Here is an 18,968-nt window from a genome sequence, read left to right on the forward strand (position 1 = left end):
CTCCTCCTTCTGTTACCAGTTAAATATAGGTAAAGGGACACTGGGTGATTGAAACAAATAGCTTTTCAGTTTCTACTCATTCTTATACAAACATGTGTAACTCTTCCTTTATCTGTCAGTAATCATAGAGCTGCATTACTCACATTTGAAATCAAAATGAATAGCACCAAGATGCCCTTTTCGCATAGAGCAGCCTTGCCAGGCTTACATAATCACTGCTTTTATGACATGCTTATTGTTTACTGCAAGAATCGCTCTGGTCAGTTTTATGAAGACTGTGGCTCCAGTCTCCTGGTCATCCCGTTTCTCAACAACAACCCACCCATCACTATAAGTTGAAGTTGATTCTAAAATATTACGGGGACTATTCTAGATAAGAACATAGTTCAGAGAGACCCAAGTCAGCATGCTTAAGGAACTGTTTTAGAATGTTTATTTTCCTTTTTAAAAAATTTTTTAATGTTTATTTATTTTTGAGACAGAGAGAGACAGAGCATGAACAGGGGAGGGTCAGAGAGAGAGGAAGACACAGAATCGGAAACAGCCTCCAGGATCTGAGCCATCAGCCCAGAGCCCGACGCGGGGCTCGAACTCACGGACCGCAAGATCATGACCTGAGCCGAAGTCGGACACTTAACCGACTGAGCCACCCAGGCGCCCCTAGAATGTTTATTTTCATAGGAGAAGGCATTTTGAATTTTTCATTACAAAAATTCAAGGATGTTTTAACATTAGAAAATGAACCTATATAATTCGTGGCATTAAAGGCTTAACAAAGAAAAACATAAGACAAAAATTCTCATTAGATACATAAAACACATCTGAAAATATCCCAGTTCCATTTGCAATAAATATTCAGGGAATTACGAGAAAAAGACACCTTCTTAAGTCTGATGGAGGGCATTTTTAAACTTTGACAGCAATCATATTTACCTGTGAAATGTGAAAACTTTTCCTTCTGAGGTAGTTAAAAAGCAAGAAGTTTATCATCACGCTATTTTGGGCAGCATTGTAGGAAAGCTCCTCGACAATGAAATGAGGCAATGCCATGCATACAGAAATGAAAGATTAAAAATGATGACAGGGGCGCCTGGGTGGCTCAGTCAGTAAAGCATTCCACTTTGGCTTAGGTCATGATCTCGTGGTTCGTGAGTTCGAGCCCCGCGTCAGGCTCTGAGCTGACAGCTCAGAGCCTGGAGCCTGCTTCCAGTCTGTGTCTCCCTCCCTCTCTGCCTCACACTGCATGCACTCTGTCTCTCTCTGTCTCTCAAAAATGAAAAAAAAAAAACCCAAAACATTAAAAAAATGTTTTAGTGATTCAAAAACAATATTTTTGTTTGAAAATCAAGCAGAATATACATATAAAAACTTTAGAGAATATTAAATCATTACATTAGCAAGGTCATAGGAACACAACAAGGTACACAAAAGTCCATTTTTATTTTTACCAGAAATATATATCTCTAAAATAGTTCAATTAAATACCTAATATATATAAGAAACAAATATACTCAGTAATATCTAAACAAAAGTTGTTAAAGACCTCAACAAAGAAAGTAAAGAGACATTAATGATCAAACATGGACCAAAATACTGGGTTTATGAAATGACCATCTAGAAATACCAACAGACAGATCCATAGTGTAAATGCTATCCTAATCAAAATCTTAGCAAGTTGTCTTACTGGATAAATTAAAAATCTGACTTGAAATATACATGGAAATGCAAAGGATTAAGCAAGACAGACATCTCTGATAAGGAACATCTGGAAGACATGTACTAACAGGGAGCAGGGCTTATGACATAACTATGGCGATAAAGACAATAGAACATTAGCCCCTGGAAGAACAAAAGAGGACAAACTGACTAGAGATTCAGAAACAAAATCATACACATATGGAGAGCTCACTCATGCAAGGATGGCACAGGTGAGCACTGGAGAACCGTTTCAATAAATGCTACAGGGTCCCCTGGGTATCTGCGTCCATTTATACATCCATCCTTCAGTCATCTCTCTTTTGATCTAGAATTTGATACTTGCTTTACACCATTCACAAACATTGGCTTAAAGTAAATTCTAGATATAAAGGTGAGAAGTATATAACAAAAATAGAATAATGAAACTTCCATAAAGATAGGAATTATTTTGCATGACATCAGGGAAAGAAGAAAACAAAAGCCAGCCTTTCTTGATTAGAATTGGGTGATTGATACCCTGATATTTGTCTCAAGGCACAAATTCTTTATGTCTTTAGACATACCCATTGATGCCTTTCTCCCAGCCTGCACAGGTTGCTCTAACCCTACCGAAATGGAATTCAGTAGAATATTATTGTTAACAGCGCATTCATTATTCATCAGTACAAGAAGCGTGGTACATGCCCTACGTATGAACCAACCTGTTTAGCGTCTCCATTCCTTTCATCAACATTTTACTGTGCTCTCACTAAAACCTGACAAAGTCAGTTTAACTACACTAATGGATCAAAAATTAAAGTTTCTCGGGGCACCTGGGTGGCTCAGTCGGTTAATTCCGACTTCAGCTCAAGTCATGATCTTGAAGTTCGTGGGTTTGTGCCCTGCATCGGTCTCTGCTGACAGCTCAGAGCTTGGAGCCTACTTCAGATTCTGTGTCTGCCTCTCTCTCTCTGCCCCGCCCCTACTTGTTCTCTGTCTTTCTTCCTCTGGAAAACACAGAAACATTAAAAAAAATTTTAATTAAAGTTTCTTTAAAGTATATCCTAGTAATAAAGTTATTTCTAAAGGACAACTGATATATACATGTACATTAATGAAAAATGCTTTATTTAGATTATTTTCACATTAAGTATATCACCAGACAGATATTCTTCACATGTATTTGCATTATTTAATCAGCTTCTTGGCTTAATTGTGTTTTTATGAACAGTGTCCCGGGTTATCACTAGCCGCCTTTCAGATTTAATCATGTCTTAAAAGGAGACACTTGGGGCGCCTGGGTGGCGCAGTCGGTTAAGCGTCCGACTTCAGCCAGGTCACGATCTCGCGGTCCGTGAGTTCAAGCCCCGCATCGGGCTCTGGGCTGACGGCTCAGAGCCTGGAGCCTGTTTCCGATTCTGTGTCTCCCTCTCTCTCTGCCCCTCCCCCATTCATGCTCTGTCTCTCTCTGTCCCAAAAATAAATAAACGTTGAAAAAAAAAATTAAAAAAAAAAAAAAGGAGACACTTTACTCACTAGCCACACGCCTTGAACACTACTTGTCACACCCCATGTTAAGAGGTACAAGCACAAAGTCAATGTCTCCCAAATTCACTCTGGCTTATTATAATGCACCTACTAATAATAATAAAAGAAAAAAACATTCTGGGCCAAGTGCTTTCCGGACAAAATGCCAGGGAAAAACAACAACAACAACAACAACAACAACAACAACAACAAAACAGGATTAATCAGAGCTGTCCTGGGTAAAATTGGAGATCTGGTCACTGTTAGTTCACAAACTCCTCCAGATCTTCCTAGCTGTAATCTGAAACTGGCCCCTGAACAAGGAGGACAGGAGGAGACCAACATGACACATGCCACTCCAGATTGGCAGGTGGTAGTTCTGTTGAGCAAGAGAACTCATTCCTGAGGCTTGTTTTGGGTGTCCTCAAGATGAGTAGTTTTTTGGACCTGCCCACCAAGTCTTGAAAGTCATAAAGGCTTTTAGTCAGTCATATATAGCTTCAGTCCTATGTAATATCCAGACAGTGACAACACCGCATTTCTATCTCAAAGCTGGATTCCTGGGGTAGCTTCTGGGAGAGGAAAACACCAGTGGAAGTCACATTTCAAGGACAGGGGAGAGACTTAGGAGCCTCCGATCTCCCATGTCCGGCATGCAGGTCAAATGGCAGACACATCCTCTCAGTGACCTCCCTCAACTGTCCACAACCTCACGACTGACTCTTACAATCTTATACGCTCCCCTCTTCCATAGAGTGTCCCCAGCCATCAGCAAGGGGCTTCTCTATCATGGAGGTGGCTTATTTGGTATCTCTGGCTGCACCGAAGGCAGGTGATACAGGCACATTCAAGAAAAACACTGATTAAGACAATAATTCCCAAATAAGTGACAGCTCTTACCACCAAGAATCCCATGACCTGAACCATTGATTTACTAAGTCCTCTGAGCTGGGGTCAGCGCACTTATATCTTCCTGTGATTTAACGAATATGGCACATTCACTAGAGTCATCAGGCATGAGCACCTAACATTTGTTTGAATAATGGCACAGGTGCCTCCTTGCGAGGCTGTAAGTGTTCACGGCTGTTTTACTGTGGGGGGCGGTGGGTGGGAAGCTTTTATCATCAGAGACATTTTAATATTCAATAAGGGCAGACTCTTCTGGCTATCATTCAAGGCTTGCTGGGTAAATTTAGTAGGGGCTTCTCTGTGTCATAACGTCCTTGAGGCCAACGGAAGGAACAAAAAAGGCAGCCAAATGATTGTACTAGGGGGGAAACAATGTGCCCACCTGGCCTTGAGAATGAGGTTGGCAGCTTTAGGAAACTGACCTGGGTGTGCATACCTCATGTGAGCTGGGGTGGGGGGGGGGAGGTAAGAAGATGAGTTGGTGGTGGGATATGCCAGCTCAGGACCCTAACCTTTCCCTTTCTTTTAATGGTGTGTGTTCCATTCCAGGGATATTCTGTTTCAATAGGTCCGGCTTGCAGCAGGACAATGGTATCCCAGTGAGGAGTGAATCGTTTCCTTCAACCAGAGGGGTGGAGTAATTTACCCATCCTGGTGAGACATCTCATGGCAAATTCCAGTAAACAACTCTTTCCTTAGGCATGATGGGGTTTGGTGTTCTCAGAAGCACAACATGTTAATTCAAGGTGAGAACTGGGGCAATGGCGATGTCCCCTGACTTCCATACCTTTAAGGTACAGGGCATTGGCTGCCTTAGCTGGATCCCCCAGTCTGGCATACGGGGCAACAGACCCTACTGATGGGTTATTCAAATCTATTAAAGTCTGGGTCATGACTTTAGTCTACTTGGCCAAGGTAGTTTTATTTGTTAGTAGTTTCATCTGCTGCTTTATATTTCAATATTTTCTTCTCACCAACTGTTTCTTGTGCACTACAAGGGAGATGGAACCTCCATTCAATATCATGTCCTTTTGCTCAGTCTTGCATATCATGACCTTTGAAAGGTGGCCCTTCATCATTATCTATTCATACACAATGCTCAGCTTCTCTAATCTCCTGGCTCACACAGTGACCAGGGAAATCTTGGGTTAAGCCAGATGCAGTTTCCATAGAAAATCAGGCATGTTTAAAATCCTCACTCTTTAAAGCTATTTTTTTGCAAAAGGACTTTATGAAAAATATAACACAATATTTGACTTTACCCATTTTCTCAGCAATACTATATTACAAAAATATACTATTACATAGGTAACACAGGATGTAAACTTGTACTAAATTCTTGAGAGGAAAATCATAGTTTAGTAGTCTAAACCGTGGGAACTGGGAATATACTTCAGTTTGCCAATATACTTCATTTGCTGTGACACAAGTTACAAAATTATGGTGAGATAATGGCATATTAACATAAGACAAAATATTTATTGTATGTGAGAACCTACATAGAAATGACACTTTGTAATTATTCATAAGTGCTAAAACTTACAAGTCTATATAAAATTTTTGAAGGTCAAAAGCATTATTGACAGCATGAATACGATTTCTCGACATGTTAGACTTATTCTCCCATCAAGAGTAAAACCTAATGTAAGAATAGTATAACCCCATCAATATTGATTTATGTGGAATTCAGTATTAAGCAGAGGTATTACAGAGGACTGAATGATTCTCATTCAGAAGTTTAGTTTAATATTAGTAACAAAACTTTATTAGATGATATCTCATATTTCACACTGAATACTTTATCTTCTTTATAGAGATTATGGGAGATATCCATAAAAATGTAAAAGAGTGATAAATTTTGATACGCAGGCTAATTGAGATATCATGTAGGCAGTAGAAAAGACAGCAACTTGTGACAAGGACATTTTATATACAAAGTTTCCATTTATTCTAGAATAATAAACAGTGTGCCCTAGTTAAATATATGTTTGAATGCCAAGATTTGAACTGGTAGATTTCAAAATGACTCATTTATTTTAGTGTGTAATTTTGGTGCGTTAAGTTCAGTGGTAAAAATATTAAACAGATTTTTCTTAGAATGAAGATATAAATTGTCTAATAGGAAAGCTATTTTTACATGCAGTTCTAGTACGAGTACACTTTGATTACTCTGAAGCAAATTTACTGAGAGGATGTTGAATTGCATAATGGCCAATCTTAAAGAAGACCAAAGGAAGTGATAATATTTTGACCTACATTCTGATTCTGTGATTTTTGTGACATTAAAACAGATAAGACAGTAGATAACTTAGTCAAATCATAATGTTCAGAATTCAAATTCATGATAGAAATAATGTTCTAATCATGGATGTGCTCACTGTTTCACACTGGGAACTTATTTTATTAGTATGAGGATCATTATTTATTTACAGGGACTGATTGGCCCATCCCTCTTGTGTTTATACTTGAGATGCAATTACTTTTACAATCTAGAACCTCCAAGTGAAACTCAAAAAACAGATATTTTCCCACTTGTCACCTTAAATGTGAAAAATACTCTTCAAATATTTTTTTTTTCCTTTTCCTGTCTACAAGAACCTGAAAATTAGGTCATTCTTATTATTCTTGTGTTATATTTTTGACACCTCTACTTTTCATAATGTTAGAAAATTTAAGTCAAATAAATAAACTGTGTTTAAGAAAGCAAACAATATGTTCAGAGAGCATACAGAGTAATGCATCCCAATATCAATCACATTCAAACTCACATGTCCAAAGATATAAATTTCATACAGTTTAATTTTCAAATTCGATATATTTTAAGAAATCAGGGTGTTTGTGTTTCTGAGAATTCTCTGCTACATGTTGAAATTTATTATTATAATTTATGAGGTCAAGAAGTAAAATTATCTAAATTGAATTCAACCACTTTTTTGTTATAGTGGGTAACATATTTATGTCATTTTGATGGTAAATGTTACTCAAGTGAATTTCTTTTTCTACAAGCTTTATTGAGATATGATTGACATACAACACTGTGTCAATTATGGCATACAATGTGATGAATGATATACACAAATATATTGAGAAATGATCATCACAATAAAGTGAGTTAATACCTCCATAATTACAATTTTACTTTCTTGCGGTGAGAATAGTTAAGACCTAATGTCTTGGTAACCTTCCAATATGTAACACTGTAATGTTACAGTTTGACCAACACTTCCTCATTTTCCCAAGTCCTAGACCCAGCAATCATCATTCTACTGTTTGCACAAGTTGAAATTTTTTTAAAAAGTGTACATATAAGTGAAATTATATAGTATTTGTCTTTCTCTCTTTTGCTTATTTCACTTAGCTTAATGCCCTCAAGGTCCATCCATGTTGTCACCAATGGCAATATTTCATGTTTTTTATGATTGAATAATATACCATTGTGTGTATATATATCTATCTCTCTCTTTATATATATGTGTGTGTGTGTATATATGCCATATCTTCCTTATCTATTCATCCATGATGAACACTTACTTAAGTTGTTTCCATGTCTTGTCTATTGTAAATAATGCTGGAATGCACAGGGAGGTGTAGATATCTCTTTGAGACAGTGATTCCATTTCCTCTGATACATACCCAGAAGTGAGTTGGCTGGATTATATGGTAGTTTTATGTTTAATTTTTATAAACCTCCATACTCTTTTCCATAGTGGTTGCACCAATTACCATTCTCACTAACAGCGCTCAGTTTCTCTTTTCTCTCTGCATTCTTTCCAACACTTATTTGTCCTTTTGACCATAGCCATTCTAGCAGGTGTGAGGTAATATCTTCTTGTGGTTTTGATTTGCATTTCCCTGAACTGATTAGTGATATTGAGCATCTTTTCATGTACCTGTTGGCCATATGTATTGTTCTTTGGAGAAATGTCTATCCATACCTTCTGCTCATTTTTAATTGGATTATTTTGGGGGGTTGCTATTGAGTTGTATGGGGTCCTTCTATATTTTGGATATTAACCTCTTAACTGATAGATGGTGTAGAAATATTTTCTGCCATTCTGGAAGTATCCTCTTTAGTTTGATGATTATTTCTTTGTGCAGAAGCCTTTTTTGTTTGATGCAGTCCAATTTGCTTATTTTTCCTTTTATTGCTTCTATTTTTGGTATCATATCCAAAAAATCATTGCCAAGACCAATGTCAACATTTTTTCTTATGCTTCCGTGTCCAATCTTTAGTCCTTAAGTTCATTTTTATGAGTAGTATAAGGGTCCAATTTCATTCTTTTGCATGTGAATATCCAGTTTTCCCAACACTAACACTATTTGTTGAAATGACCATTGTTTTTCCCCACTGAGTATACTTAGGTACAGAGTATTGCTCTGGCCAGGACTTCCAGTACTATGTCAAAAAAAGTAGGGTGGGCATCTTTGTCTTTTTCCTGATCTTAGAGGAAAATATTTCAGTGTTTCAATATTGAGTATGATTTTCACTGGGGTTTTGTCATATGTGGCTTTTATTATGCTCAGGTATGTCCTTTCTGTAACTGATTTACTGAGAACCTTTCTCATCCTGAAAAAATGTTGAATTTTGTCAAGTGTTTTTTTGGCATCTGTTGAGAGGATTATATGATCTTTATACTTTATTCTACTAAGCTGGTATATCATATTTGATTTGCTGTTGTTGAACCATCCTTGCGTCCCAGAGATAAATCCCGCTTCATCTTTATATCATCTTTATATCATCTTTTTAATGTGCTGTTGAATTGGGCTGGCTAGAATTTTGTTGACAATTTTTGCATCAATGTTCACCTGAGATACTGACAGTAGTAGTTTTTCTGTGGTGCCCTTATCTGGTTTTGGTCTCAGAGCAATGCCACCCTTGTAAAATGAGTTTGGGAGTATTCCCTCCTCTTCAAGTTTTTGGAAGTGTTTGAGAAGGATTGGTATTAATTATTGTTTAAAATGTTTGGTAGAACTTACCAGTGAAGCCAACTTATGGTGGACTTATGTTTGTTGGAATGTTTTTAGTTACTGATCCAGTCTTACTAATAATCTGCTCTGATTTTTTTTCTTGTTTTTCTTTTCCTTTGGCAAGAGAGTGGGAATGAGTAGGGGGGGTGGGAGAGAGAGAGAGAGAGAGAGAGAGAGAGAGAGAGAGAGAGAGGAGAGAGAGAGAATCTTAAGTAGGCTCCACACCCAGTGCAGAGCCCAACATAAGGTTTGATCCCACAATCATCAGATCATGACCTGAGCCAAAATCAAGAGCTTGATGCTTAACCTGGAGCCACCCAGGTGCCCCTGATTTTCTATTTCTTATGATTCTGTCTTGGTAGGTTGTATATTTCTAGGAATTCTGCACTAAGAAATTTCAAAATGGAGTCATCACTATCTGAAGGCTATCTGCAGCACTTTTGATCGTTGTGTGCCTCAACTCACACCCACAGAGTCTCCTTGGATTTTATATCTACCAATATCCTCTGTTCATCTTCCAAACCTCATCTACTCACTTCTGTAGCATTTTCACCTATCCATGTACTCATTCTTTTACTCAATCACCCCAAACTTAAGGTACTGTGGGACTCTTAGCCTATTAGATCTTGTATTTTTTGTGTGGAAGAAGGATAATAATTTTATAATTCCAGACCGACAAGTAGAAAAACAATGTTTTTTTCTCAATTCTACTTGGTAGTTCTAGTTTTGAGAGTAATTGCATTTCCAATAGAAATGTAATCAGTAAAAGTCCACTGTTACTTGTGAATAAATTTGTGTTTACTAAGCAACAAGTAGTTTGTAGTTTTCTTGGTTCTCCCTTATGATGACAATGCTCAAATGTAGATTCCTTTCAGTGCTTCAGCAAATAAATTCAAAGTACAGATTCAAATATAATAATTGGTAAATGACTATAATACAATACTAAATAGTTAAGACAACAGATAAAATGTTTGCACCTGTTGCTTTGTGAAGAATGAAATAGGTGAGTAGGGAATTTGGAAGCAAGATTAAAACTCAAGAACCTATAAAATGGCAATGATATGGAAAGAACATGAAGAACTAAGTATAGGTTCAGGTAAAATAATTCATATTATTCATTATTTAAGCATTGAGATTGAGAAAAAACAGGAAAAATCACATATACTTCTAAGTGGTTTCTTCAAGGCAAAGTTAATAATTACAGGAATGCTTCAGAGGGAAGCCATCTACACAACAGTTGACACGACAATGGGGATATTCCTCTCTCTCCATAGTAGATGACATTTCTGATAACAGTTGACTATTGTTCTCTTTGTCCCTTCCTCCCACAGAAAGGAATAAAAAGTGCTCATTGATTTTACTATGATTCCATACCGGGTCTAAACCCTGACTGGCACTATCACAGGATATACTGAATTACACAGATGAACTAAGTTAATAGGCACATTAACCTTGAATTGCAAAGCAAAGAGATATGCACTAGCCAAATACCATATAGAACAAACCAAAGTTTTGTGATCTCTGTTGAATCAACCAGCCTCATGGCTACACTTGATGTCATGATGCAAATACTGGATGCACACACTGCAATCTCTTTGTAGGCCAATTTTCCAACTCTACAAACTGGCCTTTTTGTACCTTCTGTTCTGTATCTAAAAATCCACCTCTTTGCTCTCAATTACTGCCTTTGTCTCATACTTAATGGATAGAAAAAAATCACTTATGAACTGGTTTGATATCAACCAAAGTGTTAACCTATTGAAATCTGTCTCCTCTATTATTGCCCTGGATTCCATGGGTCTTTCCTTTCCCAAGAATAGTCTTCCAGGAGCTCTTGAGTAGCTCAGTCCATTAAGCATCGGACTCTTGATTTTGGCTCAGGTCACAATCTCATGGTTCATGGAATAGAGCCCTGCATCAGACATTGTGCTGACAGCACAGGTGGATTCTCTCTCACTCTCTTTCTGCCCCTCACCCTCATGCTCTCTCTCTCTCTCTCTCTCTCTCTCTCTCTCTCTCTCTCTCAAAATAAAAAAATAAACATGAAAAAAAAAGAGAATAGGTTCCCAGCAGATAAAGCCCCTTATTTTTCTTCAAAAATACTCTTCTTTGGATCATTCCCTATAGTATATCACTGTGATATTAAATTTCCCATCTTAATAAATGATTAAATAATGATAAGTAACAACAACAAAATCCTCTTTACCTTTATCTCCTTCTACCTAGTGCCTTACATCTCTATTTTTTCCCTGTGGCGTAACATCTTTTAAAGTTGGCTAAATTCACTGTAACTTCCTCTTCTCCATTCATTCACGCAATAGAATAATCTTCAGAATATTGCAGCTGCATCAATTCAACCAAAATCACTAGGAGCCTCTTACTTGCCAAATCAAAAGTCACTACAGTCAGTACACTTTGATTTTATTTAACAGAGTTGGAGGATCTCTTCCTTTGTAACACCTCTTTTCATGTCTTTCTTTGTCCTCTATCACTGACCAATCTCATTCACTCTAATTTCCCAGTCAACCCCCTTTTTAATCAGCTCACCTAGTATGCTTTTCTCTTCTCTACCTACGTTCTCTGCCAAGGGGATCTCATCCATCGTCATGCTTACAGACTCGCTCTATCAATCACTCCCATATTGATATAGGCAATTCTTATTCTACCTCAATGTGAATCTTTTTCTAGAATATGGCATGACTGTATTCTTTGTAATCCACTTCAAATATCATTTCCTAAAAGTCCCACCTTCTCCAGTCAATTAATCATCATCATATTTCACTCATAATTAACACTTTCATAATCGAAAGCATCAAGGGTTACCTTATTTAAAATAGTTATTATTCGCTGTGTTAGAACTAAGATATAGGTTTCATACTAGCAATTACTTCCAAAATTACATTTTACAAAATTTGCTAGTAAATGTTAGGTCCATAATGTATGCTGTTTAAAAAAGGAGGAGGAGGAGGAGGAGGAGGAGGAGGAGGAGGAGGAGGAGGAGGAGGAGGAGGGGAGAAATGAAATGTTTCACTGCCTGGCTACCAAATGCAATATTCATGTGTCGTTTACGTCTAATAATCGGTCTTGATACATATTCACAGCTAAATTTGTTTATGTTGTAAAGACCTATGTTCTGAATGCACGTAGAAAGAAGTCTTTAAATTGCTTCCCGGACTGTTAAAAAACAAAGAATCAGGAAAATATACAGTAGAATATACACTTTTAGAATTGTTGGCTAATCAATCAGATATTAGGTAAAGCAGTTTTAAAGCATGTTAATATAATTTAAAATGACCACTATTGAATAGAATTTATTACACTTAAGAAAATTTTATGAACTTATTTTTACTATATATTGTGCTGCCAACATTTTCTGAATGAATGAATGAGTGGACAAACTTTGCACAGCCACACCATAATTCCCCTCTATTAGAAAGACATTTCTGATTTTCAGTGCAGTCAGTTCTTATATCTTATGGAAACCACTTGCTTCTATAGGCATTATATTTAAGATATTTATAAAAATAACAGTAGGTATGAAAGGAACTTTGAAAATAAATACAGTTGCACAGAGGCGTTCGACCCCTTTTTTGTTTTTAGTCTTTATGTTCTATGACTTTGAAGCATATAGTACTTTTGTCTTATAAATTGGATTCTATGATTTATGCGTGCATATCTTTCCAGATGGCCGTGCATACTTTTTTCAGAGACAAAATTATATCTTGTTTTGGAAAATACCTTCTTGTAATGGAGAAACTAGTAAGTGAATAAGCTAAAGAATTTTATAAGTCACTAAAAACCACATATTTAACCTTTTTCTTCTATTGCCTTGAAGACTGAGATATTTTAACAAGACAACTAATGTATTAAAATATAGTACCATTGTTTACAAAATGTAAATGATAGTCTAATTTTTTAAAATTATTCGACTTAACATGTTTGTAGAAGGAAGTATGAGTGTTGAACTTTAACTAATTCACTTCCAAAACATTAGCTCAAAAATTTCAATCTGTTGTAATTGTTAATATATCTTTGATGTAAATTAATATGCAATACCTTCTGGAGACATCTCTGGTACAATGGCCTCATAAGGTTCATCTAGGAATTTTGGTTCATTGTCATTGATATCCGAAACTCTGATGACAAACTCAGACTCAGGTTCCACAGCCCTTCCAGTAGTGCTGTCTATTACCTGGGCTCTTAGAGTGTAGAGGGATCGTTCCTCTCTATCAAGCTTCTGGACGGCAAAAATGTCACCTGTTCTCTCATCAATGACAAAAATACTTCCAGCTCCAGCTCCCAAAAGCTTGTACTGGAAAGAGTTGTTTCCATTGTCTAAATCAGATCTTAGCTGCAAGTGCAAAGAGGGATAATTTAGTTTCCAGACATATTTAAATGGACAAATCAATTTTAATGATTTTATTTTCCTGTCTGTTCATTTTCCCCCACGTTAATAACCCCATGTAATTCCCATAGGATATTAAATCAGGTGAAATATTAATTTTAAGATTAAATTGTGTCATCAAGCAGAGGAGTCTGATATTTCAGTATAAGTAACTGTACAAATCTTATTACTCTAAATAGATTATTCTAATTAGAAACTAATAATTGAAAAACAAAGTGCCTTTCATAAATGATGCACACCAAAGTTGGTGGCTCATGTTTACTCTATGATTACATTCTGAGTCACCAAAACCACGCTCTCAAATATTTGCGTTAGATTGGGACCTAGAGACTGATAGGCAGATAATAGTCTAGATGAACAGTGGTATTCTATCTCTAGGTTAAAAACATGTAGGAAATACAAAAATATTACCAAGAAAATAAGGGAGCGTGTTGGGAAGGTAATGATAGCTGAGCCATCCATTTTGGCATTTATAACATGCTATATAAAATGTACAAATCGTTTTCTATATGATTTTCCAATTTATCCTCATAGTATCATGAGATAAAAACTATTGACATTATCATTTCTACAGAGAAAGAGAGACTGAAAAATTTTTAAACGTTCACAGAGTCATGGTTTTGTATAAGTTTATGATTTAGACAACAGGTCTGTCTGACCCCAAGAGCCTCTCCTGCAAACCACTAGGTAAAATGGTCTTTTATGGCTTGAGTTTTCCCAAATTAGATCTAACTCTTTCTTCCCAACATGTTCTATTAAATTGTCAAATATGTCTTTTCTTCTTGGACCCTAATTGTTTTTATGTTTAAAAGCAAAGTGAATTTGTTCATTCATAATGTTAATGGACTTCTGAATTTGATATATAAAAACAAGGGTTATTATGATATAGGCAACACTGGTTGCTTGTTCATATCTAAATTACCTTTACATAAAGAGAAGTATGCCATCATCCTGAAATTATTGTGAATCCCTGGTTTTCTTGATTCATCATTTGCAAATAAGCCCTTCCTTAAAGTAAGAGCTTCCTGAAAATTTACAAAGCTAACCAAGAAACACAATCTTAAACAAATTCATAACTTTTATGATAGTTCAAGGTACAATGGACTAATTAATATTTTTTCTACGTGATTGTGTGGAATACCTGAAGGTAGCTACAACAATTAATTTTAATAATGTGTTGGATAACACAGCTATTCAATGAAAGAAACAGATTGGGAATAATAATAATAATGCTATAATAAAAGAGCTATAGCTCTTTTAATGTGATGGTTCTTCACTACTCATAAGATAAAAAGGAAGTCTCCATGACTTACTAATAAGAGATTAAGGGAAACAGTGTTTCCTTAATTATATCAATAATTATATCAAAGGAAAGTTATGTATGTCCTATGTTTTTCAGGTATCATTTTAATATAATTTGAAAATTTGATTCAATATTAGGATGATGATAAGTCAAATTTAGTAATGAGTAAATGTATTCCAAGTATCTGCACAGTATAATTTTCACAGATCAGTGAGTTTGGTCTTTTCATGGACCCATTTTAAGTAAAAAAATAAAAATAAAAAAATATGTATATATATTTACTTAAATATACACGAATATATATTAAGTATCTGCCTTTTAAGGTCACAAAATTCATAAGTTAAAGACATTTCAATTTCATGAATTCTAGTGTCATGATATTTTCTTTCTTTTTAATTTTTTAAATGTTTTTATTTATTTTTTATACAGAGAGACAGAGCGTGAGCAGGGGAGGGGCAGAAAGAGAGGGAGACACAGAATCTGAAGTAGCTCTAGGCTCCGAGCTGTCAGCACAGAGCCTGACATGGGGCTTGAACCCGCAAAGTGGGAGATCATGACTTGAGCCGAAGTGGGACGCTCAACCGACTGAGCCACCCAGGCGCCCCTCCAGTGTCATGATATTTTCTATATTTCTATTCAAAACTACTTTTTTCAACCAGGCAATTACCATTGATTTGGCAAATCAGTATGCCTTTACATTTTTACTTAATTGTGCTTTCAAACCTAATCTCTGTTAACAAATAGTGCAAAAAGAAAGTCACCTTGGACACATCAGCTACATTTAATTTTCACCAGCTCTTTAATGACAACACCTAGGTATTCATTATTACTCTCTTTTAAAGCAGTTACCTGTGTGTTATTTAAGTCGAATGACAGTGTTTCAAGGCAAAACATCCATTAGAATATTTTCACAAGTATTTTTATAGAATGAAAAAATAGGCAAAACCAACCACCACGTGAACGGAACAGGAGATGTGCCGGGAGCACCGGGAGCACAAAAACACAAACTAGAAAATGTGACAGTTAGCCAGGGAGGTAGTCTGCTCTGAGTGTACTGAGGCACTTCCCTGCAGAGTCTCATTCACTAAAAGTTCCCCGTCTGTGTGAGTCTGTCACCCCACTCATTGATGGCAGAGCATATGGTACTCCGTGGACTCCACCGCAAATGCGACTAGAGACTCAGTTAACCAGCAGACACTTAACTGCAGACCTCATTTGTGCCATCCTGCCTGTGATTTACCTGGAGTCATCTTAGAGAATAAAGAGATGAGAAATCTGACTCACAGCAGGAACACATACATGCGCAAACGTTTGAAATCTGTTTGCATAAGATCCCAATCTAAGCCTTTGGTGGAGTATACACATACACATTCACCGGAGGTGATAGACGAACTCCTCTGGAATCTGGACATCGTGCTAACACTGAGGCTTTCCTGAAAGGGCCAGGGAAAGGGAGTTCATGAATTTTGAGTGCTTCACCCTTTGGGCCCAATTAAATTTTAGTGCCAGTTAATTAGTGGTTAAACTTATTTCAGTTCATTCATCTAGAGAAAGATCCTTAGAAAAAGGACACGGTATTGTAATTACCTCTGTTTAAAGAATATTGAATGATAATAAAAACCAAAAACATAAATAGGGAACATTCTATCTCATTAGGAAATTTAAATATATATATCTCTTAAAGATATATACATATATCTTACAAGAAAGTAAAAATAATTATTCTTTATACTTCATAATCAAATGAAGTGTGTATGCTCTTGAAGCTACTTAACTTAAAAGGGCTTGGTATTAATCTGCTTCATGAAAAATTAATGATGGGTAAATCAACACCTACTGAGCATAATAGAAACTCAGGCTAAATACTGTTGGTAAACGTTATTATTCTCAGTGTGGTTGCTTTGATCCATTACCAAAAATAACACCATCACATTTCCAGATGTTGATAAATGAGGGCTCTATTTTCATATGGGAGACAAAAGTGAAATTTGAAAATCAGAGGTTTCCTTCCTCCTCAAGTTTTGCAGGTATTTTAGGTGCTTGGAAATCAGAAACAATTAATTAGGCCGATGGCTAAAGCTTCCTAAGGGTTCCACCGAGAAAATGTACGACGCATCAAATGCCTTAAAACTTCCTCAACCCATCCATTTAGATTTACATAATAGTATTTCCTGTAACACTCTGATAAAATCAGTACCTGGCCAATGTGATAATTAGTCTTATTCATTTCCTCTGGTACAAAAAACTGGTTCCACATCCAACCACGCTTCACTCTCAAATGAGAATCCACTGGGTGCTTAACTTCCTCTGTTTGAGAGATTTCTGTTGCCATAAAGCAAGGCCATACGAGAGAAATTCCCAACGTAAAAGGCAGCAATAAGCAATAATCCATTCTGCTCGTTTGATTCCAACTGGTATTCTTCGGAGGAAACAGTAGCTGCAAACAAAAATTGTGTGTTCCTTTAGAATCTTTTTACGCATTAGGTATCTTACATATTCCGAAAGAACAAGAAACACAACAAAATTTTACATTTAAAATAACATTTGCTCACATAATTGCTAAAGAAAGGATATAACTTTTGCATCCATAAAAGTAGGAACAATATACATTTAATTTATCATCCAATTACGCTTGTTATATTTTGCAGCTCAGCAATAATTTGAATGGCATAATTAGAAACTTCTGCCCAAGCACTGTCCATTTTAAGCTGTAGTCATAAATCTGCCTGAAGGTTGAAAAGTTGATCTGGCAATCTCCTTGATTGACAGTTGATACTGAAATTAGATTTTTTTTCTTTAATTTAAAAATTCTATCTCCGTAAAACTCAAACTACCCCATTAAAACAAGTCAAGGCAGGGGGAAAATGTAATCTTCTACTCCCCTTTTTCAATAGCAATAAATTTTCTTACCCAATTTCCCAAGTTATAGCATTTTATCTAGTATTAACTAGACAAAATGACAACTCATCTTGAAACCTGGAGGATTTCATAATCGGTTATGCTGAAGTTACAAAACACTCTAAATAGAAAACCCGTGCAAGATATTTACCATTTTATATTATGAAGGGTATGAAATGGTTTTCATCTTAAAAAAGAGACAATGCTATTTTTAGAAAATAAATACAAAAATATTGTGTCTGAGTACAAATGTCTGATTATTTATGATATAGAAGATGGAGAAAAAAGATGTCTTCTAGGGACATCTAGTTGGTTGAGCATCTGACTCTTGGTTTCAGCTCAGGTCATGTTCTCAGGTTCATGGGATCGAGTCCCATGTCGGGTTCTGCTCTAGCAGAGTGGAGCCTGCTTAGGATTCTCGGTCTTCCTCTCTCTCTGCTCCTGTCCTCCTTGAGCTGTCTCTCTTTCTCTCAAAATAATAAAAAAAGAAAGATATCTTCTATTATTTAAATATTAAAAGAGAAACTCTAAACTATTGAATTTTACAGGTAAAACTTTCTATTTAATGGATACTGATCAAGCAATTCTCTTTGAAATGACTGGTAATTCTCACCCTTATAGGAAATGGAATATCTTTGCACTTACCACATTGACATAGCACCTCGATATAACCAAATTGGATTTGTTTCGTTGGGACTCATGAAGAAAAATAATTTTGTCAAATCTACAAAGAGTTTAACACTATACAATCAACAGAAAATTCAGACTCCCTATTTCTGTTACGAGTTTCCTGTATGATTTCACTTTGAATCTTCTCCACATATTTTTGAACAACCCTTGAGAGATATTTTAGGGCTTTGGCTCTTGTTAGAAGAGTTGTTAAAAAACACCTAATTAAGACAGAACACATTGTCATAAATGGGCATTCTGTGGTGCCTCTCCTTCAAGCAGATGCATTCTTCGTTATATATTTACTTAATGAAGGTCATGAAATTCAACTAATGTGAAAACTAAAGATGGATTTCATCCTAATGTTGAATATTTGAAATCCAAATAATAATGTCTGTTGTTTAGAAATTGTGAATCTATATTTTTGATACCCAGTAAATAATGAAAGCAGTCAGAACAAGCTCAGTTTCCTAATGAGGATGCTATTTTGTATAAATTTGGAAAAGTATCACTAACAGTGATGTGAAGTTATAATTATAGTGTTGGGTAAATACATTTATGTCAACTTTATGTTATTATATTTTCATTCATCTAGGTAAAAAAGTGAGGGGT

At 36.0% G+C, this 18,968-nt stretch overlaps 1 protein-coding gene across 2 annotated transcripts in view; it reads right to left on the reverse strand.

The window, feature by feature from the left end:
• The window catches only part of CDH19 (cadherin 19), a 235,459-nt gene that overhangs the window by 57,489 nt on the left and 159,002 nt on the right, over positions 1-18,968 (reverse strand). Inside the window, exons 6-8 of one of the 2 annotated variants that reach the window (XM_045041116.1) lie at positions 16,987-17,226; positions 16,157-16,222; positions 13,138-13,432 (exon numbers count right to left, since the gene is read on the reverse strand). In XM_045041116.1, the coding sequence (XP_044897051.1) occupies positions 13,138-13,432; positions 16,157-16,222; positions 16,987-17,181 (556 nt within the window). In that variant the 5' untranslated portion in view covers positions 17,182-17,226. The remainder of the gene's footprint in view (positions 1-13,137; positions 13,433-16,156; positions 16,223-16,986; positions 17,227-18,968) is intronic. The other variant, XM_023242085.2, reaches the window with a different exon arrangement.

The sequence above is a fragment of the Felis catus genome, chromosome D3 (genome assembly GCF_018350175.1).
Source record: "Felis catus isolate Fca126 chromosome D3, F.catus_Fca126_mat1.0, whole genome shotgun sequence".
Classification (NCBI taxonomy): Eukaryota; Metazoa; Chordata; class Mammalia; order Carnivora; family Felidae; genus Felis; species Felis catus.